General features: G+C 36.9%; 1 protein-coding gene across 6 annotated transcripts in view; it reads right to left on the bottom strand.

Annotated features, from left to right (window-relative positions):
- LYST (lysosomal trafficking regulator) overlaps positions 1-23431 on the bottom strand; it is an 84575-nt gene that overhangs the window by 11870 nt on the left and 49274 nt on the right. The window contains exons 23-44 of one of the 6 annotated variants that reach the window (XM_085315441.1): positions 21200-21830; positions 20599-20776; positions 19532-19701; positions 16925-17155; positions 15808-15974; positions 15058-15207; positions 13481-13672; positions 12700-12878; positions 11519-11725; positions 10470-10646; positions 9922-9998; positions 8798-8986; positions 7858-8003; positions 7649-7745; positions 6920-6981; positions 6483-6538; positions 5456-5608; positions 4877-5121; positions 4067-4133; positions 2210-2366; positions 1691-1831; positions 1077-1294 (exon numbers count right to left, since the gene is read on the bottom strand). In XM_085315441.1, the coding sequence (XP_085171567.1) occupies positions 1077-1294; positions 1691-1831; positions 2210-2366; positions 4067-4133; positions 4877-5121; positions 5456-5608; positions 6483-6538; positions 6920-6981; positions 7649-7745; positions 7858-8003; positions 8798-8986; positions 9922-9998; positions 10470-10646; positions 11519-11725; positions 12700-12878; positions 13481-13672; positions 15058-15207; positions 15808-15974; positions 16925-17155; positions 19532-19701; positions 20599-20776; positions 21200-21830 (3890 nt within the window). Of the gene's footprint in view, positions 1-1076; positions 1295-1690; positions 1832-2209; positions 2367-4066; positions 4151-4876; positions 5122-5455; positions 5609-6482; positions 6539-6919; positions 6982-7648; positions 7746-7857; positions 8004-8797; positions 8987-9921; positions 9999-10469; positions 10647-11518; positions 11726-12699; positions 12879-13480; positions 13673-15057; positions 15208-15807; positions 15975-16924; positions 17156-19531; positions 19702-20598; positions 20777-21199; positions 21831-23431 lie in introns of those variants that run through there. The other 5 variants (XM_085315442.1, XM_085315443.1, XM_085315444.1 and 2 more) reach the window with 5 other exon arrangements.

Here is a 23431-nt window from a genome sequence, read left to right as displayed (position 1 = left end):
TTTCTGATAAAGTTTTTCTGTAAATCTTTTAAATAATGTATTAAAACTTCCATTGAAGGGGGAGCTGCAAGTAAGAGCTTCCATATTTTAGGAATGGAAATTATTTCTTCTACTTTCTCAGAGTGAAAACTGACTACGCTTCTCTAATCGCATACCACATCCTTTTCCTCAGTCACATTGACAAAGGTCTTGACTTTTCACTTCAAAAAAACCCAATGAACACATTCACAAAAACTTAATATTTGAAGTTCCAGATAGTAACTTAATAAATACTTAGAGGTGGGTGGGAAAGAAAGGGAAGATATTTGGATGGTTACTTAGAAAGAAAGAAACCCACCACTATCAAATACTATTGCCAGTAGCTCCTCAACAACTACATACAGCTTGCCAAAAACACAGGAAATGCATGCCTTTGAAACCAGCACCACCTGGATGAACAGACTTTGTGACAGTAAGGATTTAGCTTATTAAATAATATAATCCAAGATCTGAAGTGTTAAAATTAAGTGAGTAGTAACAAATCTTTACATTAAAAGAATTACTTCCCTAATTTGAAATCAAATTTACTGAAAGAGAAAATGCTTACTAGATGGACAAAACAAAGGTAACTATGAAGGAAATACAAATACTCAACTCCATGCAAACTATTCTAACCTTATCAAAAGCTACAGCAGAATCTTCCAAAATAAAAGACTTTTTGAATGAGGAAGAAGCAGCTATGTGGATGTAGGTATGTATAGACACACAAACACACACACAAGCTTCCTGTGCACCATTAAAAACAACTTGCTATTCAGAAGGCAAAAACAAAACAAAACACACCACTCCACAAAATGGGCACATGATCATACCCTGCCTATCACTGGACAAGAATGATTAATGCAGATTCACTATGTAGCACATCAAACCCTAGGATCTTGTCAGTTATGCCCTGAAATGCTTAAAGCCTTTTCTTATTCTTCAGCACTTCATGAGCAAGAAACTGCTCCATGCTGGGTATTTTCCAAGTAACTTAGGCTGCACTTTTCCCCCCATTAAATTACAATGAACAAACATGCCACGCAACAAGTACTTACTGCAGGATGAAAGACATTAATAGCCTGAACAGAGGCCTTGCCTTTTTGCTTATAACCAAACACCAAGTCAATCCAGTGGCAGATTGTCTGGGAAACATGGTCAGACTCCAAAGCCTGACGATGGATCAAGATGAACAGACGAGGATCATTACGAGCCCAAGGTGGAAGATTGACATGGTTAACTCTGTCACCATTTTGACGCACGCCAAAATCAAAACCTAGAAACAGAGGAGTAAGCATTTCAACATTTTGGTTTATAGCGATTTCAAAAATGTCTTTACAGGGTTCTATGAACGCTAACAATTAGTCTCAATGATTGCTTATCAAAATAGTTCCATTAASAGGTCACACACACAGACTCTGAAGCACCTGCATATTCAAAAACAAGTCAGCTACATAGGAAGAACTCCTTTGCACCTCAAACTTTTTCGAGAAAATTTCCTAAGTCCTATATAAAAGCCTTCACAGCATAACCCAAAAAATTAATGCCAGATCTCTCCACACTTAACCTACCCCTCTACTGCTTAACCTATTTAATCACGGGATATAAATGTTCTCRGCTTCAAATGCTAAGGCTGTTTTTGGTATATAGTTCTGGTATCCTCTTCATATACCTTCTCTGTTAACTAGAAAGTCCGGAAGGTAGAAAAACTCTGGGATAAGCTCCTTTACATCAGTCATTGATTCATAGGAAGAGAGGCGCCAGGTTGTGTTTGTAGAGTGAAAGGTTCTGTCTGGGATGTCAAAACTTTGATCTGTAAAGAAATCCRAAATAGATTTGTCACATTGATGACAGACATAGTACCAGTTGCACATCTGCAAATTCAAGAATTTAACTGCTCACCAGCTAGCTAAGAACATTTAGAATTCTTTTTTCTCAATTACTAGATGCTGCGTACAGACTGAAACTTAAATAGATCAGTTTTCCATTCTAAATAAACACTAAAATATACAGCCTACAGTTAGCTTGATAATTTGAGTGGGTCCATTGTGAAAACACACTAGATTTAAGTTTACTGATCTCAACAATTTGAAATTGATAACTATTCTGAAACAAAGCAACGTAGGGCTTTCCTGGATCATTGAGACTAGATCCAGACATGAAACGCAAGTGCAAACAAAAATAATCTTACCTTGATAGGCTAAAAACATCTTAGTAAAAGGTGGCAGTCTAACCAGGAAATGAAGCACAGTTCCACTGTTGGAGTAATGAGATCCATAGTGATAAGGCTGTACAGGAGGCATYGGATCATCCTCTCGTGCTCCTTTACGGTACTCCTCTTCCAAATACTAMAGAAACAGTAGCAAAAAACACCTCACTAATCCGCTACTTAAACTTCAACGCAGACTAATTTGCCTTTGTTATCAGGCAWAAATGCTGAGATCACTTATACAACATTTCAACACTTAAGCTCCTCAGAAATTGAGATATACTCAAGACTATTACATCTTTATTTAAAGAAGGCTTCCCACCTTCAAAACTTGCTGTAAGGTAACACTTTTTGAAGTACCTATTCAGTTTCAACACCTTAAATATGCCATTCAAATACTAKTTCAGCAACTGTTCTGAATGCCCATTCAAAATACTAGGCATGCTCTTCTAAAGAGAAGGACATTTGAAGCTCAATTCAAGTTGACATGCATTCAGCTGGACTGTTAACTTACATCTCATACACCAGATAGCATTTTTATAGCTTCTGTAAAGCRTGAAACTACGCTGACACTAGAAAGATAAGAGAACATCCTAGACCTTGCATTCCAGCAGCAAGAAAAATAAGAGCTTGCCTAAATTGTTTAGGAGTAGAAGATACCTCTAAAGGAACGTAAGTTCAAAAGTGTTCTGGGATCAAATACGTATTTCAAAAAGCAGTCACTTATGTAAGTCCTTAGAAACAATCTATCTAGGTATCTATGCATTTTTCAAGTTAATTTAAATGACCTGCTTTACAACATTTATTACTTCTATACTGTTTTTCTTTTTTTCTAACACCGGTGAGTCATTATACAGACTTTTCAATAATAAATGGAGAGAAAAAAAAATAGCAAAAAAAAAAAAAAACACACAAGGCCACGATATAGATGTAAATTTGAAGGTCCAGCTACAGATGCTTTCCAGCCCCAGTATGTCATTTCCTACATATTTTAAAAGGGATCAGGAATACGAAGTGTTTATTCTCCAAGTACAATCCAAAGAACAATAAAGAAAGAGGGCTGTAACCRTAGCAGGGCATCCCATTATTTCTGCCCTATGTAAACAAGCCAAAAAATCTTAAGAAAAAAGAACAAAAAACACCAAAGCGGCATTCAWTTTAGAAGAAAAAACAGCATTCAGTTTAAAAGAAAAAAAATGTTCTCCAAATTTTGTTACACCGAGTATTTGAAGGAAAAAACAGCTTTTCTGTTACCCTCGAGAAAGATTAAATACAAGTTATATTGCAATYATTTAAAATCAATAGCAATAAATTCTCTCTCTGGTATTTAGGGATCTTTACAAATATATGTTCATATATAAGATGCCAATTTAACCTCCTAAGCAGAATTGCATGGAAAGATTACATTGATTTATGATTTCAGGTACAGGAACAGACAATCACAGGTTCCAAACAAGTTGTAAAACAATTCTCAGAAAACGTAACACATAGGAAATGAGAGTTCCATAGATACAAAATACTGGATTTGTGTTTTGTTTATTAAGGCATGTTAAGAAAAACAAAGCTTACAAATCATCTCACTTTTACATGCACACGCATTTTGGGCGCACACACACGGCGGGGGGCGAGGGTGGGGGGGGAGGAAATATATATCCACAGGTTGCGGAGTCTCCTCTCTGGAGATACTCAAGGCCCACCTGGATGAAACCCTGTCTAACGTGCTCTGGGTGACCCTGCTGAGCGGGGAGGCTGAACTAGATGATCTCCAGAGGTCCCTTCCAACCTKACTGATTCTGTGATACACAGAAGAAAGACTAAATCCAAAGTTATCCTAATTACCTTGTAAGTATCCACATAACGATCCTCCTTTTCTTTAGACTGCACAGCTATAGGTTTGACCAGATTTCTGTAATATAAATAGTACTGATATCTTGTCATTTTTGTAATGTTGATTCACACCATTTAATAATGCATTACTAAGAATAAGGCCTTCAGTAACACGAAAAGGACAAAAGCAAAACTTAAAAACAGCACTTTATAAAAAAGCTTAGAGAATAAGAAGGCCACGTTAAGTTAGTGCTAATTGCAAACTCAGATCCACAGGCTACCCGTAGCAAAATAACAGATAAGCAAGTAAACTCAAAGTGCCCCCTTTTCAAATCAGGAAAATCACTTAAAAAYAGAGGCTTTGTGCTGCTAATGTTAAATCAGCTTAATAACAATTTATTAGGATGGGACAGCTTACTTAGCTCTATTTACAGTTAAGGCAATGTGATTTTTTAACTCATAAAATCATTTACAATATTATTTCCTTTTCTGTTTAACTAATTTGTCCAGAAGTCTTCAGTCATATGAATTTAAAAATACAGCCTCTATTTAAATCAGTGGATTATGCTTATGACGATCAGGACAGTGGATGACAAGTCAGATCCATAGCATCCTATTACATATTCGTACCCTCATCTCATTTAAATGTTATAGGTGAAGCACCCACTTATTGTGGAAACCCCAAGTTACTATGGATGAGGCTCATTCCTCAATAGCTCCATCCATCTGTGTGCACAGTTTAATACGATGAAGTTAAACAGCTTTACTGAAATAACCAATTCAATTATTTAGAAATAATCAGTTCCAAACTTTTTATATTACCTATATACTGATGGATCATTTAGGTCCAGTGTTTCATTGGTGTAGTCAGAAAGTATAAAAGGAAATACTGGATACTGCATGAGATCATTGAAGGAACGGCCCGCATGTTTGTTTAAATGAGTCAGATATTCAAAGTTAGTAATTTGTCCTGTGCACCACAGGTGCGTCAAAGCAGTAATGTTTCCATATTCCAAAATGTTAGGCAAATTGTTAGTTAAGATGTTGTGGTACACATCATCACGGACCTAAAAGAAAACATCACAGTTTTAATCATAATTTTAAAAGCTTCAAACCAGACTCAGTAAGTTTCTCATTTACAAATTTCCAGAGATCTGCTGTAATGGAATAGTGCTCAATATTACTAAGTTTTTCAAACAGCTTAATACATCAGAGATGTACTTTACAATGTGATTGTGTTTGTCTGGAAACCTGGCTGAGTATAGCTTTGTCAGTAGTATTAAGCAAAATTTAATATTAGTCCATGCAACAGATCTCCTTAAAAACTAACACACAAATGTATATGTTACAAAGAAGTAGCAAAACGTTTTTATTATTACTATGCAACCGGTGCCACATTACCTTTGTATTATCAAAAGCCAAGAGTAAGGTTCTGCCATTTGTTAGAAATATCTCCACAGCATTGTCTCTTAGCTGCCACCAGCGCTTATGAACTTCCTTAATTTCCTCATAGGTCCAAGAAAAGGATGCTGGTTCAGTTTCTCCATGAAAACTCTGAGAAATATGCAATTGAAAAATATTTTAAACAGCAACATTTCTAAAYAGGAATCCTCTCTTCAGTGGGACCAGTTTATAGTTACAGAGCATGTTAAGGCAGASTTGGATAATTTTGCTGTAATGCTTTAAGACGTTATTGTGATTTTCTTCCCGCACGTTTCCCAGCTGCCACTGCCCACCTCAAGGCAGCGGGCAGAGCAGCACGCACGCCGTACCTCAGCCACTGCAGCTCCCTGCTCAGCATTCTAGCACATTTACTGGCACTTAAGCTAYGATACTGGACAGCCAACGGGAGTGAGCAAAGTTTTGGCATGAATTCCATTCTGCAAGCTCTGTTCAGGACACAGCAGCAAAACAGCTGGTAATGTTTTGAATCACAGCAGCTGTGTGTCCAGTGGACGCAAGGAGGAGCTCTATCAGAGTTTCCCAAAACTACCTTAAGACTGCCAGAATTATAATCCATTGCTTAAAGTTTTTATATATAAAAAAGTAATGTATCAGAACCTTTGCATATCAAAAAAAATTAAGTTGGTTCCAGTTTCCCACATAAAACAGCCTTCTCCTCATAGTATAAGAGGGAAGCTACAGCATTCTGTATAAAAAAATCCAGGTAACAGTGATCCTGTAGTGTACAGCAGAATTTATACATTTGAGAGTCTCTCTACTGTACTTCCTGATGCTCCAGCTTCCAATAGGACTATTGCAGGTACCAGCCTGAGCAAGTGTTACACTCAACATTAAACTCAAACTAATCAATTTGGCTGGCCCTGTCCAGAGACCTCTGATCAGAGATAAGGCAATCTCAATAACAGTAGACAACAGCTAGGCTCAGTCACAGCCTGGAAAAATTAAGCCTGTGCGATATACTCACAGAATTTTCAATAGCGTCTGAAGCATTGTCTTCAACAAAATACATGCCACACTTTCCTGAGGGGGAGAAAAATGGCAAATAGCTATATGAAATTACTGTTTGTATATTGTATCTTAATTTTATACAAACATTCACTGTCCATGTTTTAAGAGTGCTATGACTAGTACGTGGACAAGACCATACTTGACAGAAATAGAATTTTTCATTCCACATCTTCAGGCCATATCTATAACTTTAAACCTAACTACAGGCCAAAGAGCACACATGCAAACAGCAAGAAAGGCAGAACTGATATAAAGGATATAATTCTGGTCCGGTAACAGATCAATTACTYAGCACTAACTTTCCTAACATTTTCATGACAATTATGTTCTCTTTGGGAAGAAAAAWAAAAGCCCACAGGAAAAGTATTTATGAAGATTGAAAGTTTTACTTACCTAGCAATAGTTCACCAGCAGTCTCTCTTGAAGGTGCTACACTGATGCATCTTCGATTAACTCTGAAATATATTTAAAGTCTAGTGTCGCTTGTTGGTTCACGCATTTCCTCCCACACGTAGCTAAAGCTAATGGTCTCAAAGGCTAAAGCCAAAGAAAGACTTCTGAACTCCATAGCCCTAACAGTTTAAATCCCCAAAGGGGAAAGAAAATAGATCCTCAGCTTTCTAGACTTGCATACAAGTGTATTTGTATTTAATCTATTGCTTTCTACATTCTCTCTTGGTATTTTAGGCAGTGCCTGAAATAAATAGTAAACTGACATAACTCGAGAGTTAAGTTTAACACAGATTATAAAAAGCCTGAAGGATGACAGCATAATTTGCTTTTGAACACTGATGGAAAGACCTACCAGACCATGTTGCAATGCCTGTCATGGATACAAGTGACAAGTAATAAAACACCAGGTTATCTCATAGAATTCCCATCTCGTATCACGCCAGATACTAGCTTCTAGTGATTTTGAAAATGCAGAGATACTATATAAGAGTCAGAAAATTCACACCTTAATAGTTTAGATCTTTTGCTTGCAAGCATAGCAATGAAGCCTACAATGTTTAACATTTGTCTCCTTTATCTTACTCTAAATATTTATTTAAAGAAAAAAAAAAGTAAGGATTTTTCTTTGGAATGAGGGAAGGAGGGAGGTAAATATTACCCACAGCCTACCTTATATGTTCACTTGCTGCTTTATCCTTTACAGTAGAAGAGTGAGAAGAATATGTTTTGTCTTCAAATAGATAAGATAAGGGAGGTTTGATCATGCCTATTAAGGAGAAAAAACCCCACAAACTTAGTACTTAAGAAACTAGTACTCATGACAACTCACATATACCCTTGCAACAATTAATAACAATTCACAATCTTGTTATAATTACCTTCCTGTTTTTGCCTGTCTGGGAGAAGGTACTTATTTGGTATAGTTAAGTAGCATCTCTGCAGTCGTCGCCTCTCTCTATTTGGGCCCTCTGTTGGATCCAATTGCCAAGAAGTTGGGTAATAGACTGGGTCATACCAGAGCGCTCTGAAAAAAAAATTAAAAAAAGTGTGTTAGAATTTGGCAACAGAGATAGTATATATGCTTACTTGTTCCATTTTTCTTTAAATGAKAGAAAGGCAGAAGTTCTGCAGTACTACTCTGGCAATTACTTCTATGAAAAAAAAAAAAAACCCACCAAATAATCCCAAAAWACCCCAGCTCACACACCTGAATTCTGCAGTTTTATCTTGAACCATTCCACTAACCACCTACTTATGAACTACTTACTGTAAGACTCAAGTTACTAGCTCATATGAAGACAGTGATGCAAAGTGTCTAACACTATTAAGGTGTATCAACTGCTCAAAGATGACCTCATGCCCAATTGCTGTAAACATGACCTATATGAGAGTTCTGTAGTGGTAAAACTACTGCTTAGTTCCCAGTCAAGATTTTTTTGATGAGACTTGGTATCTTTTGCTCTATGCAGATAAGTAAACCTGGTATCTCCAAGCTGGTATCATAATGAATGAATGAAAAAGTAATCCAATGTAATGAAAGCTATTAAAACTTTATGCTATACACTTCATTGCGTTATGCACACTGAAACATATTTGACCAAAAAATTCTTGGCTAAATGAGACAGAAATACCCCTTGGCCACCCACCCTGAAAAAATAAGAGAATAATTTAAGTATTTTACCAGTCTTGAACAGTCCAATGATTAGCAAAAGTCATTCTATTTTTAATATCATCTACATTTCAAGTGCTTCTAACTTGAATGCTAAGCACACATCAGATACTGAGTGCTGTAGTGCAGGTCTACTATGAATAACTTACCGATCATGGGTAAGCTGCTGAACAAGCTCCTGCCAGTGTCTGCTGGCACTTAACTCTGCCTTATACATCCCCCTGATGTGCTGCATCACTTTCTTTCTTTCCATTCCTTGTGACAGGGAGACAGCCTGTGTGATGTCTCCAGCTATTTTGGAAATATCTCTTGATTTTGTATCCAGACGTTGAAAGAGACTGATGGGGAGTGGAAGAGAGAAAGAAAGAAGAAAGCTGTATTTTAAAATGTTAAGTCAGCACACTGAAAAGGGAAGGGAAGAAACATCCTCTTCAAAAGAACAGCAACAACAACAAAAACCCAAAACACCCCCACACACTCTTAAAGTCTGGCAGATTTCCATAGTTCTTGTTGTAGCACATTCGCATCAACTTGACCTACATTTGTTTTTCCATGAGTCATGAATAGTTTTTTGGAATGTGAAAACAAAAGTATTAACTGCAACAATCACAGAACTGTTAAACCATTCAGAAGACTGATGACTAAACATTAAGATGCATTAATAATTAATGTTCATTCATTGCATTAAAACTCTGAAGAATAGTAATTTATTACTACTCAAATTTAAGTTATTCAAAATACTAAAGTCTTGTCACTTTTCTGGACAAGACTAAGCTGACTTTTGTAGCTACTGCAGGTGCCTGCATTAAGGTACATTTGTAAGTCTCTCAGATTTGATTATGTGATGAAATTAAATGAAGTAGCAGCAGTATACAGAGCTCACAAAATTGTTATCAAAGTACTTATATATATATAAACAATATCATATTCATAGTAGATCAGAGTTAGTTGTAGAGACATTTGTCTTGCATTTAATTGCACAAATCACAGCAACAGGAAAGTTGACTGGAAAGAAAACAGCCGTAAGTCTAAAGGTGAAATACCAAACAGATGCAAAAAGTGATTCAATATTCTGAAGTTTATACAATGGCATTTATTATACAGTCTATCAAAATGCAACCAAGATGTTTTTATAATGGTATAGTAAATATCCAGAAGTTAACATTGCTGTTAAGTTGAAAGAAGCGTTTTTAAGAATCACACAGGCAACTCTGCAATGGTGTGAACAGACAGTCTTCCAAAATTCTTCCAGCATCTTTAAGAAAGCACTTACTTTTGCTGATTATTAGCCATAGTCTTCTCCCAAGCAGCTTTGTTCACACCCTCTTCCATCTCATATTTCTTCTGATCCTAAAAAAATTAAGCTTAATTAAGGAAGCAGAGGCTAAAGGTTACAACAATTTTAAAAAAGGAAAACTGAGAAAAAAAAACATTCACTAATATTATCTCAAGATTTAAAACCATGAAGTCTGTTTCAGTCACTCTAATTCATTTTGATGCGATTTTATATTTTCGCAAGAAACCATAAAAATTCATTTTGTTCTAACAAAGAAAGTTAAAATGAAAACTTATTTTTAACTATCAACTTTGCTTTGGTAAAGTCAYGTACTTAGAAGAACGTTAATGTGTGAGCTTGTTGTGCAGTGTTAAGCATGTGTAACAAATTTCTAATCCAAAGAGAATTGTAAAAAGCATGAAGCAATGCTCAAGTCAAAACAAAGCTACTACCTCAGGGGAAAAAAAAGAAAAGAAAAGAAAAAGAAAAAACCCTATCCCCATGTAACAGATACAATTTTTGAAGTCATRTTTTTATTCACAAACCTCTTTCAAAGTTTTCATTAGGTCTGGTTTTGGTGGTGGGCTCAGGGGGATGCATTTATAGCCACAACATTTTAATGCGTTCATAAAATCTCCTGCTGCTATTTGTTCTTCTTTGGTCATTTCATCATTGTGACTGTGCATTAACTCATGTAAATAGAGCACTAATTTAGGTCCGTGCTATAAGATGAACAGAAAGGAAAAGGGAAAAAGAAAAGGGTATAGTCATTCATTCATTTCTATAATACAATACTGAACATTCCCTCCCCAATCTTTAATGTCTTTTCTAGTCAGCTTGGACACATTTCTTTAATTTTTCCTGGAGAGAAAAAGCTTTGCTGAATTTAATTCTCCACRTGATAAGAGAATTTTCCTAACATCTTGTTACTTTTCAATGGCTTACAGCAATGTTAAGTTTCCTTTCCAAATACAGTTAACTCAGCTCCTTGCTTACACTTCAGGAAGTGTGTGCCAGAGGCCTCCAGCTTTGCCTGCCTGAAATGCTTGTCCCTTGTTCAGTTARCCAAATTTGAATTGAGAGATAATATATAAGTTAATATAATAATAATATAATAATATAAGTTAAGGAGACATAGGCAATGAAGACACTCAACATGACACTCCCCCAAAGAAGCCACTGCTGGTATATCAGTTCTTTCCTCACCAGTGAAAGGTGTTTTCCAGTTGAGTAATGTATATGTGATCACAAATGCAGAAATGTCATAGGATCATCTAGTAAGCACTTTTATTCCTTACTGTGGGTCAWACTGTGGCACACGCCTTATCTCTTATGTCAAACATTCTTCCAGTTCTTGAAGAACTCAATCAGCAATATTCCTACCCAATTCCTGCTCCTAAGCCATCTGAAACAATGCCCTCTCTTGCTTACAGTACCCTGGAACTGACACTGAGCACCACCAAGAAAGTTTTGCTGACAAACCCAGAAATACAAGGGCCATCTGTTGGCCAATTTAATCACATACACAGTTCTAAATATTTTTAGAATTTAATCAGGAAATTTGAACACACTTTCTTTGAAACACTGAGCTTACTTGCAAAGTTGGGCTAAGACAGTCACGCATAATCTCTTGATTGTTTGCTTCACGCATCATCTCCAAAGCCTGCTTTCTTTCTTGGAGTGGCCTTGCTGGAGACAAGATGTGCACGAGAAGTCTCCCAAGTTGCGTACGGAACGTGTCCTTGCACGACAAGAGGATTCTCTTCCACTGCTGTTTGGGTGCATTCATTCTGCTGGTGCCCTAAATAAATGTGACTTTCTTTTTCCCTTCTCAAAAGGATAGGGCTTATTTTTCACATAACAAAACTCACAGTTAACGTGATCAAAACACAAARTGATAAAGATCCTTCTCAAGAGTATTTAAGCTTAATTTACTGGCTGATACTGCAGATTAAGAGATGTTTTAAAGATGAAAAAGATCTTCATCTTTAGAATTTTAATTTCAATATGAATTTTCCACCTTGCTTTATGGATATTAGAAATGCACGTCTTAGCTAAACTGCATATTCAATTAATGAAAAGAACTATGCAACAACTAGCCAAAAAAACCATACTACAAACATATTACAAATAAGGTATGTTAGAAAGACAGACCTAACAAACTTGAACTACTTTTTATGAAAACAGCTTAAGAGGAAAGAGGCAGGATGGAATAGTAAGTTAATATTTCCAATAAATCCATTTCAGATCACCCATGAGGAAYCTGATCAGCTTGGAATGTTGACAGGCTAGCAGATGCATGCCAGAAAAAGAAAATTACAACCAACAGTGGTGGAGGAGAGGAGAAAGTCCCCTCCACCACCCTAGTTATATAACCAGTTCTAAAACATTACACACGCATGAATTGCTCAGCTAGACATGCCCTTTGGTCCATCATCTATGGATGCGCAGCAGATTTTCATTCTACAGGCTTCAGCAACAGGCCTCAAAATTTAAAGTGAGAAAAGATTCTTATGGTCTACATAGAAATCTATTTAACCTCTGCGCGCTCACTCAAGAAGCATCATTTTACCAAATGTTACACTAAAAATCAGAACAGATGGATTTATTTTAACACTGCGCAGTAACTGGGAAACTGAACATAGTTTTYTAACAACACCTTGGCTGAATTGAGAGGCATGTTCCTATGAACAGGAAATCTTTATGTAAAAGAAGTTCCTAATAAATGAACCTTTAGAAACATGCTGTAATATGGGCATCTAATTAGTTACTTACAATAGATATTTTGATCCCTTCTACCAACATTTTGAAGATTTCTTTAAGAAAAGGATTTGTCCTGCTAGGCAGTTCTTGCTGGTTTTCCTCTTCAGAAACTTCCAGTTGGGATGCTGAAAGTCTACTTTGACTTGTGGCTTCTGTTATACCCAGTACATCAAGGCATTCTTCAGTAGATGCTAAAAATTGAAGAGGCATTAATTGATCGGTAGCATCTCAACCAATGTTCTTTTGGTTGCCAGTAAAGGGAATATTCCTTTTACTACCAGCCCCCCCCCATTTTTTTTCAAATAGTACTACATGTTGATTTTTAATTCCTCTACAACCAGTTCTTTCAGAATTTGCACTTAATCATAGAGCAGTTCAACTTTGTTGCTTTTGTAGAATTTGAATTAGCCCACATAGAATGACTATGTGGGCTAACAATTCTAGCCATTTCATAGAAACATGCAAACTAATGCRTTTGAAGAGACAGAAAATGCTCCCTTTGACAGAGTTAAGTCTCCACATCATAATTCAGGCAATTACACATGAGCTGAATAACCAGAGATTAAAATAGTTTCACAGTTCATTCAGAAAAAACTGTATCCAAATTCGATTGTCAGTTATGTAATACTGAGACACAAAAATTACTAAAAGATGCTTTAACATTAAATCCATTAAGCTAGTACCGCTATCATTACTTTCCTCTCTAATATTTAAATACTGCAAAAACAAGAATCCATTTTTATATAGTACTCCACTAGCTCTATCAAAGTAGCAAGGAACAAAGAAATTCTACCTGAATAAATGAGCCTGTTAACTGCTAGAACAGTTAGTCTCTGCAACCTTTGTACAAACTCAGCCTCAGAGGCTTGGATAGGATTTTCTTGGCTCATTCTCCGCTGCATCATCATATTGAATTCTTCACTTGCTAGTGAACGCATTTTCATCAGTAGAGCATCAGACTGAGCAAGAGAAAGTTTCCTAAAACCTGTAAGCAGAGAAGCGTTAATAGCATCCTACTAAAATGCACTAATTTCGACCACACTCAGCCAGTGCTTTCATTCAAAGACTTCACAGCATTTTAGAAAACAAAACATTTGAAATATTAACATAAAAGGGAACGTAAATGTCTTTAGGAGCAGAATAGCAGATTTTCCATTTTAAAAGTTTATAAAATTAAAAAAGTGATACCACAAAAGGAGTTAGTCTCAAGATCAAAATTGCTGTGCAACTTAGTATAAAATACATTTTAAAAGGTCACTCTTATTGCCTCTTTTTACGGTGCAATTATAGCCAAGGTTACAATAACCAGTGTTATTGTTTCATTTATTTTTCTGTACCAGGAAGTACCTTTATCAATACTAAGAGTCARTTATATTAACATCTTCTAAGTATATATAATTTATAGCATACCCATTGCCCCTAATTTTGATAGAAGCATTATTCCCAATCTAATCCTGCAAAAGTATTTTTGGCAAAAAAAAAAAAATGTCTTCCAGAAATGATCCAGTAGGCCTTGACTGCATTTGCTTCTTTAGGAAATAACTATATTTTCCTGTACATGCTGGACCTTGTGTGCGCAAGGTGCTATATTTAATAGGGTGATGGAAAAGTGTCTCAGAAGCTGACCATATAAACAAAAAGGCTGCTGAGGTAGACAAGGAATAACAAAACCTTTTATTACAGGTTAAGTTAAGAAAAAGATGACAAAAATAGAAACAAAATACACAYCAGGCTTTTGAATTAGGCTTCCTATAGTCTTAAATGCAGCTTCATTTATACACAAGATATGCAGAACCAATTTCTGTCCAGAAGACTCCAAAAGCTTTAGAGGAAGAGTCACAAGCCAAACACCACTGCTAAAACTAGAATTGTCATTTTTTTTTAAACAGGTGAAGAACAACCATAATAGAATCTAGCTATCTTGCAGGCCCCACTACTAATGTGGAGTGCCAGCTACTTACTTCAGGATGACTGCCAATTGAAAGCTGTGCAAGAATACAATCACACATTGTTGAGTTAAGATTACACGAGCTAACTTGATTCTGACGTTTCTTTACTGTTGTGAARCTACACATTGAATTGTTTTTCTTAAAAAGCAAAGAAATAGTGTTTTTACTATGCAACTTGTGAACTGGTATTTTCAAGAGAAGAAAATACCTGGCTTAAGCAACTGCAATGAGGACATAACCCCATCATCTCCTACTGATAAAAACACACTTGAATTCAAAACAGGTACAAGCTACATTATTCTAAAACTTTGATTCACAAAAAGCAAAGGGTTATTATATTGAAATTAGAATTAAAAAGTAGATCAATAGCAGCCAAAAAAAAAAAAAAAGAGTATAACTATGCTACACTTTTGCCACTCACCAGTAATGCCTTTACGCTTTTGAAACATTGCATGATGAGGTGCAGCTGATGGGACAGAACTGGTCTGCTCCTGAGAATCCTGGTTTGCTGTAGTTTTTATTAATTCAATAGCTGCCAGAAGAACTCTCAATTGCAGAGCAACTGCCATATCTAGAGATATGAACAAAAGATTCATAATATATTCTTTTCARTAGTTTATGTAACAAGTATTCCACAGTAATCATTTTTCACGCTTTTATGATTTGTGGAGTAATGTTAGACATTTCACATGTACCTTATCTGAACATTAACCTAAGTCTTTACTACAAGTCTTTACGGATTTTTACCAGATGTAAGACAGACAGTTTCAGAACTGCACATTTCTCGATTACAAGAAAGTTGCAAGGAAAGCCACCTCACTATTACACGGATACAGACAGAATGGAAGTAAGTTCTCATGGAAAAGCCATAGGATTTGGTCCATCTGAAATAAGGCAGAGAGAAYATTTCCATTTAAACATCCTGAATGGACTTTTACCCTTATAGACAAGCAGATGGTCAATCACTGTTCATTCATATTAGCAGTACATAATTCTTCACCAGAACACAGGCTCCTTAAGCAAACTACTATAAGAACCATTTAAAAGAAAAGGAGGATGCAGCATCAGAAAACCTCCTCCTCCCTCAACAGCAGGATAAATATATAGATAGATAATGAGGGAGATTTGTTTTTTCCAGTCCCATGACCACAAAAGCAAGCAGATAACTTACTTTTCATCCTTGCATTTTTACTGTTGTGAAGATGCCCCAGCAGCACAATGAGGTCTTCAATAACACGAAAATATTGAGAACCTGAGGAGCTGCAGGCATGAATTGCAACTGCCACCAGCAACTGTTGTATATCACATGCAAGTAACTTGTAGTCATTCAGAGGAATGCTGTAAACAAAGTTATAATTACTAGAAACATGAAAATTCTGGTAGATTGTAATCTGTAGCAAGCCATATTAGCTTCCCATCACTGATTCTGCCAGGTATACCAAATATTATATTTTACTTCATACAAAACTTCATACTACTGCTGAAGGCTAGAAAATTTTAACTAGTGAAGAAGYCTCTTTATCATTAACTTTTGCAAACTAAATGCCTGCAAATCTTTGAGACATTCTAATATTAAGAATGTAATACACCTTTATTGGAAAAGTCATGATGATTTATTCTCAGATTTGTACACTAGTTAAAAACAGATATGAGATCCTAGATTTCTCTAATGACAGCTCTTAAAAATGTAGGACTATACTTAATTAAAACTATACGAGATTAAGTGAAATCTGATTATTTCTTCGTCATATCATGTAATAAAATGAACAAACAACTGCTTCCTTCACTTCTTGAGGAAGTGCAGAATGCACGTATTAAGTTATTTTCACATTACACTAAGTCTGCGCTAATCAAGTCATACTCAAAATCTTTAACAGTATAATCGCAGGTAGCAAAAGAGACGTCTCCTGCAGTTTTGACATTGACTACAGATACAGCAGAACGCTAGTATCTCCTGGGCCTTCACCCTACTGCGCAGATGAGATGTACTAGAAAAAGCATCCGAAATGCATGCATTGCGACAAACCCACATTCTAAAACATTTTATTTGAAAATATAAGGTATTGAAAGGGCATTTTATACTCAGAGTATTCCACTGTTTACATTGGGTATCACCCCCCCCCCTCCGCCAAAATAGCAGGTATAGTTCAAGATAAAGACCTCAAGAGCAGTCTTACCTCATACGTGCTCTTCGATCATTTTAGAAAAYAGTAACAATACAATAAACTTGAGTTTACACTAGATTTCTGGTTGCGTCTGAATTGTACAGCAACCGACTCAATACTCACTTTGTTTCCAGTCCGTTGAGAGCAGCTAGCGTATTACACAGTACATACAGCAAACCATTATCAAGCAGCAGGTCTGCAACTTTTGAGCATGAATTTATGATTTGCAGCAGGAGGCACAAGGAGTTATGCAGCAGAACGTTATCATACAAAGAGTTCTCTATAAGACCCAGAACAGGAATGACACACCATTTTTGAAAGAGTCCAACATTCTTGACATCTTCCAGATCAAATCTATTGAAATAAATACAAGTCAGTCCAACATATCTTTAAAATAGGATCCTGGAATATGTAAACAGTATTTTAAATGCTGGAAAACTGACAGTCTATGCAAGCACTTTGGCAGAGATGTAGGTGGCAGTTTCTTGCATTTCACTGCATTAACAATTTGTCTMATCACAGAAATAAGAAAAACATACACAGAGGGGATGGAGTACCTCCTCAGCAAGTTTGCTGATGATACCAAGCTGGGAGGAGTGGCTGATCCACCCGAGGGCTGTGCTCCCATTCAGAGAGACCTGGACAGGCTGGAGAGYTGGGCAGAGAGGAACCTCCTGAGGTTCAACAAGGGCAAGTGCAGAGTCCTGCACCTAGGGAAAAATAACCCTGGGCACCAGTACAAGCTGGGGGCTGACCTGCTGGAGAGCAGCTCTGCAGAGGAAGACCTGGGAGTGCTGGCGGATGACAAGTTGACCATGAGCCAGCAATGTGCCCTTGTGGCCAAGAACGCCAATGGTCTCCTGAGGTGCATTAGGAAGAGTGTTGCCAGCAGGTGAAGGGAGGTGATCCTGCCCCTCTACTCAGCCCTGGGGAGGCCTCATCTCGAGTCCTGCATCCAGTTCTGGGCTGCCCAGTACGAGAGACATGGAGCTACTGGAGAGAGTCCAGCACAAGGCTACAAAGATGATCAGAGGGCTGGAGCACCTGCCCTATGAGGAACGGCTGYGAGAGCTGGGCCTCTTCAGCCTGGGGAAGAGAAGACTGAGGGGGGATCTTATCAATGTGTACAAGTACCTGAAGGGAGGGTGTCAAGAGGACGGGGTCAAACTCTTTTCAGTTGTCCCATGTGACAGGACAAGAGGCAATGGGCAGAAATTGAAGCACAGGCAGTTCCGCCTGACCACGAGGGGGAATTTCTTCCCTGTGAGAGTGACAGAGCACTGGACCAGGTTGCCCAGAGAGGTTGTGGAGTCTCCTTCTCTRGAGAAATTCAAGGCCCGCCTGGATGCAACCCTGTCTAACGTGCTCTAGGTGACCCTGCTGAGCAGGGAGGTTGGACTAGATGATCTCCAGAGGTCCCTTCCAACCTTACTGATTCGAGGATTCTATGACTTCATTTCCTTGTTGCTCTTTGAAAGGCTAAGTACATCAAAAATTCAGCTGCAATGGTCTACAATACGGATTTTGCAAAAATAACAATTTCATTAAAAAAAAAAACTTAGCTATCTTTACAGTAATAAGTATYACCATTGGCACAGACATTATTAAGCCAGATACAGTTTTGCCTCATTAGAATAATATACCAACTGATAGCAAGCTTTATGTACTATATCTATTACTGCTTAAGGCAGTTTAATCAAGTTTGGCAACTTCTGGTTTTCCTAAATTGTGGAACTCTGAACACAGCTACAGGCCTTGTATTGCTCTCATGTATTAAGAAAATTGAATCACTACTAAAAGGTTATCATTTTATCATATGACTATTTGCAATCTGAGAAGCATCTCGGAGTTGTAAGAATTACCCTTCCAACCTCAATCCTTTCTGAGGAAACATCAGTTCTCTACTTTGAGGATGGTTAAGCAACCAGAAGGTTTAAGTCTTGCAATTAAATAGGAATATTTCTATTGGATGAAGATTAAAGCAATAAGGCAGAAATCAGCTGGTTAGAAGGCAACTAGAGAGGAGCTTTTTGCAGTATTTATGCACTGCTAGCTATACCTAGATGTTATGCTCTCCACTGTACAGTTATTAGTCAGACTAATTCTACAAACATCGTTTACTTGAAGGCAATAACTCCTCCTTTCCCATCAGGTGGTTCTTTCGTTGAAGTGGTATACCTGTGGGATGGGCCGTAAGGGAAATGGGGACATTTACACTTAAGCCCCAGGGCAGGGAAGCAACTGGCATCAAGCTTTTTACTGCTACTGAATTTTTAGTAAGTGATTAAGGAGTCTAGAGACTACTGAAAACTTCTACAGATATAAGTCAGCTTGACACAGGATGAGAGAGAGAAGAATAGGAAAGGTTTAACTGACTACAGTAAGTTCCGAGAGCCTCAGAAACCTTTGCGGTTCAAAGGCCTGAGATTTTAAGAGATTCCAGTTTTTCCACAACCTGACAGCTCCAGCTGGATGAAGCAGCTTACAGAAAGCTGAAGGACTACACAATAAGAATTATAAGAACTTTATCACGCTTTAGAAAGATTTCTTAAAGCTACAGCAAAATCTTTCAAAACAGTTTTGAAGGAACTGTGTTTGTGATTGCCAGCTACTAGGAACAGAATGAGAATTAGTTATCCTCATCCTTGCTATCAGATAGGTGCTGATGTTCCAAGGCTGTTTTTAGTTCAAATATTAAATTATCATGTGCAGAAGCAAAATAGTACTTACTCTTCATCCAGGCCAACAGAACGGCCAAAGAGCATTTCCAAAAAGCATTCTACAACTTCCTGAGTCCCCTGGTGAAGATACAATTGGTTGGCTAGCAAGGAGAAGCCACGATTCTTTAAGAATTTCTCCTTCTGCTCCCTCCTTGCTCTGTTGAAATACGCATCCAACAACTAAAAATAAATGTATAATTATGATGTAAGAGTTAAACATTTAACATAGCTTCCTTGAAAAGTTAAGTTCTTGAGCTTATAATTTGAATGGTTTGGATTAGAAGCCTCAAAATATTTTAAATTTCAGATCAAAAACTCAAACTGCTCTATCCCCCTTGCTACACCAAACAGTTGAACTCATCCTTTTGATTTGAAGATATCTTAGATTTTCAGTGAAGTTGGAGGGGGAGATGAAATCACATATAAAACAGCCTCAGAGTGCATACATAAATGCATTAATTTTTGTTTTATACTTGTTAAATCATGTGCATGTGCATGCACTTATTTTTCAGATCATAATAAAGCTACATAATCTTTTTAGCTTTTAGATCAAAATACAAACCTATACCAAGTCTTTCATCTACATAATGTTAGCATCCAAGAACACTTTCACTGTTAATACTATAAAAACCTCTGAAAATGTTTTAAAACCTCAGGTCCATGCCCAGGCCATAGAGCAGTTACTCCCCAAAAAAAAAAAAAAAAAAAAAAAAAAAAAATCAATCTGAAGTAGTCAAAATTTTGCTTGCATGCTGCTTGAATGTTGTGTTGGATACACCCTATATTGAAGAAATAATCACTGACTTTCTACTTTGTTGCTTCTATTTACCCTATTTATGTTATGATATCCTTCCAAGCTCTCTAGCTTAGATCATGGAATATGCATCTACTGAAAGACTCTTCAAATTCTTTTCTTTAAATCAGTAGGGGTTGAAAGTTCAAGCCCTGCAAAATTCAGAAGTAAACCTACAGAAACAATGAGCAAAAGAAAAAAATACTAAGGAAACTTCATGTTTCATACATGTTAAGTAAACAAATTTGTAACTTTTTAACTACACACATTATATATAGGCCTACTTTAATGACGCCTTGTTGTATAAGAGGAGATGGGTGGTTCACAAGAACTATAAGATAATCAGGTTGGATAAGTTTGTCCATCACATCTTCTAACATAATATCTGGCAGGATTAGGAGAACTCCACGCAAGAGGTCATATAATCCACAACAGATAAGCACAAGACAGTCTTCTGTAGATCTGAAGACAAAGGAATAAATATTTTACCAGTTTGTCTACAACAGTAAATGAAGAGTGTACAACAGTGTTAGCTGATTCTTGTCGGAGGGCTGGGGGAGGAAGGAAATCTCATGAACATTCCCCCCGTACTCTTAGTACCATTCTTTTTTAGTGCCTACTTTGGGGTGTCAGATAGCAACAGATAACATGACTAGAACTACTTGCTTGAGTTTTTTTGGTAGTTCCCACTCCTACTATGCAAGATGGTATCAAAAATTCCTGATTTTAATAGTTGTCTAGGTAAATAATGTAAAGTTTGAAATATTAATTCTCCAGTCTACTAGAAGATTTAGTTTAATAGAATATTGTCAATGGTTGTAATAGTTTTCAACTTGCTTTTTTGTAGAATATTAATCTATTAATTTGTTTTGTTTATCTGCATACCTATCATCAGGGCTTTCAGATTTTTTTCGGATATTCTCACTAGCTGAAGAAAAGGCAAGACTTTCCCAGTCTTCAGGAAGTACATTCTTGTCAGCAAGGCTTGGCCAGCGTGCAACCACTGATGATCCTCCATGAACAGAAAATGCTAAGCCCAAGCCTGCAAAATTACTCTGGCTCTTCTGAAACGAAGAGAGTCCTTTCAGATTGTCTGGACGACGCAGCGATGGCCCAGGTGCAGCACTGCTGTCATTATATTTCAGCTCCGTATCTGTTTCTTTACTCTCAAATGCATTTTCAGATAATTCTTCTTTTGGAATGTCTTCAAATGTTTCAGCAGATGTTAACTCTGAGTCACAAACTGTTTTTGCAGACTCACAACTGCTAAGAAAGAGTTCCTCTTGTACTCTTTTTAAGGTTTCACTACTTCCTACAAAATCAACTTTACCCTGGAAATCTTCGTAGTCACCCTTGCCAATATCCTGCAGGGCATCAATGCTCCTGCCCAATTTCTCAGTTAGCCTTTTACGACGAACTTGAGGTGAGGAAACAGGAGACGCTGGTAAGCTTTTGCAAAGCCTTTTAGGTGCTTGAGAGTGTATCTTCTGCTGTACGCTCACCTTGGAGGCGATCCCTAGAGAAATAAAGGTATCTTTAGCATTTCTTCCACACCAGTAACAATGCTATCCCCTCAAAATTACTTTTCACATGTGTTCAACACTAATATCTGAACTCATTTTGTGTGTCAAAACAGATTCAGCATCTGGCATGTTATGCAGTYGTACATTTGGCAAATCATACCTTAACAAATTTAGAAGCTACCTTAAATGCAAAATAAAAAGCATATAAACTGGAATTCCTGGGTTTACATTCTGATCCTCTTAATTAACCCACAGGAGGAAATCACATAGAACCACAGAAACACTGATGGTGGGAGRGACCTTTGATGTCATTTATTCCAAATCCTCTGCCCAGAGCAGGGTTAATTAGAACAGGTTGCTCTGCCCTCTTGTACAAGAGGTTTAATCTATATTACTTTTGCACTAAGGAACTGCATGTAGTTCAGACTTGTAATAAACTGTATTTTATTTAACAGTTTCCTTTTAAGAGTACATCTTAATCTYAAGCAGTCAAACTTTTAATGCAAGGCATTCATAAGGCACTCAGATATTTTTGTAAGAAGGACAGCAGTTTGCATACCAGCCTGTTAGAGGAAGCCTTCTAGTATTCTAGGAAAAGGACATTTTGCTCAGCCAGAAGTATTTCAAGGACTATGCACCAGTTCTAATGCAATGATGATGCATCAAGAATACTTTTGTGTGCTATATATTTTCTGTTTGCTGACACAGGTACCTAAAAGCCTCTTACTGGTATAGTCACACAGATGTATTGCCAGACCAAGCTGTCCTGCAGACAATAGCAGGATCTATACAGCTGCAGCCATCTCATAGCCAGGCTTGTACACATTATGAATAGTGTACCCAATACAAACCCACATGTAGGTAATATTTTTAAAAGCCAGACAGCTTAACTAAATTTGGAAATTCCAATTCAGCACACCACTCAGGAACACCTGCTTTTGCCAAAATTTATGTTGAACATTTATCTGTCATACAAGTAGTGTTTAATACAGAGATAGCAGTTTGGTAAAATATCAAAAATACTGTTTAGAAGAACAAAATTTTCTATCTATAAGTGGGAGAACGACCAATATTCATACAAAGTATAACACTGTAGTCTACTAATCATACCACTTTTTTCTGTAAGACACAAACTAACACTGTTCCAATTGAAGTAATGCTTGAAAACTCAATTTGCTTTAAGTAGCAACAAAACACCAATTGAAAAAGGTATTACATTGGTAAGATACAGAATATAGCTATGTCATACATGATCTGAAAATAGAGCAGCTAAATTGGAGATGGGAGTAATTTGTTTTTACTACTCTACCTTGCATATATTCAAAAACTTGGTTAGATTGTGCATTTTCAGTTAAAAATTATTCCTCATTGTAAGAAAACTTAAATAAAGGCTTAGGTAGGAATTACAGGGTTTAGCTTTTGATTTGTAGGTGGTATTTCTCAATTTAGTATGCAAATCTAAAATTCTGAAAAATTCAGTTAAATGATTTAATTTTATAATATCTAAAGCATCACACTTTGCTGCAACAAGCCAACTGAAAGAGCTACCAGGCTGAACTAACAGTATCAGTGTTTTAAACGCTAAAATAATCCG

Source organism: Rhea americana, unplaced genomic scaffold (genome assembly GCF_003343005.1).
Source record: "Rhea americana isolate MKP2758 unplaced genomic scaffold, rheAme1 scaffold_43, whole genome shotgun sequence".
Taxonomy (NCBI): domain Eukaryota; kingdom Metazoa; phylum Chordata; class Aves; order Rheiformes; family Rheidae; genus Rhea; species Rhea americana.
The sequence above is the reverse complement of the archived record's forward strand: the minus strand, read 5'-3'. Positions and strand labels throughout refer to the sequence as shown.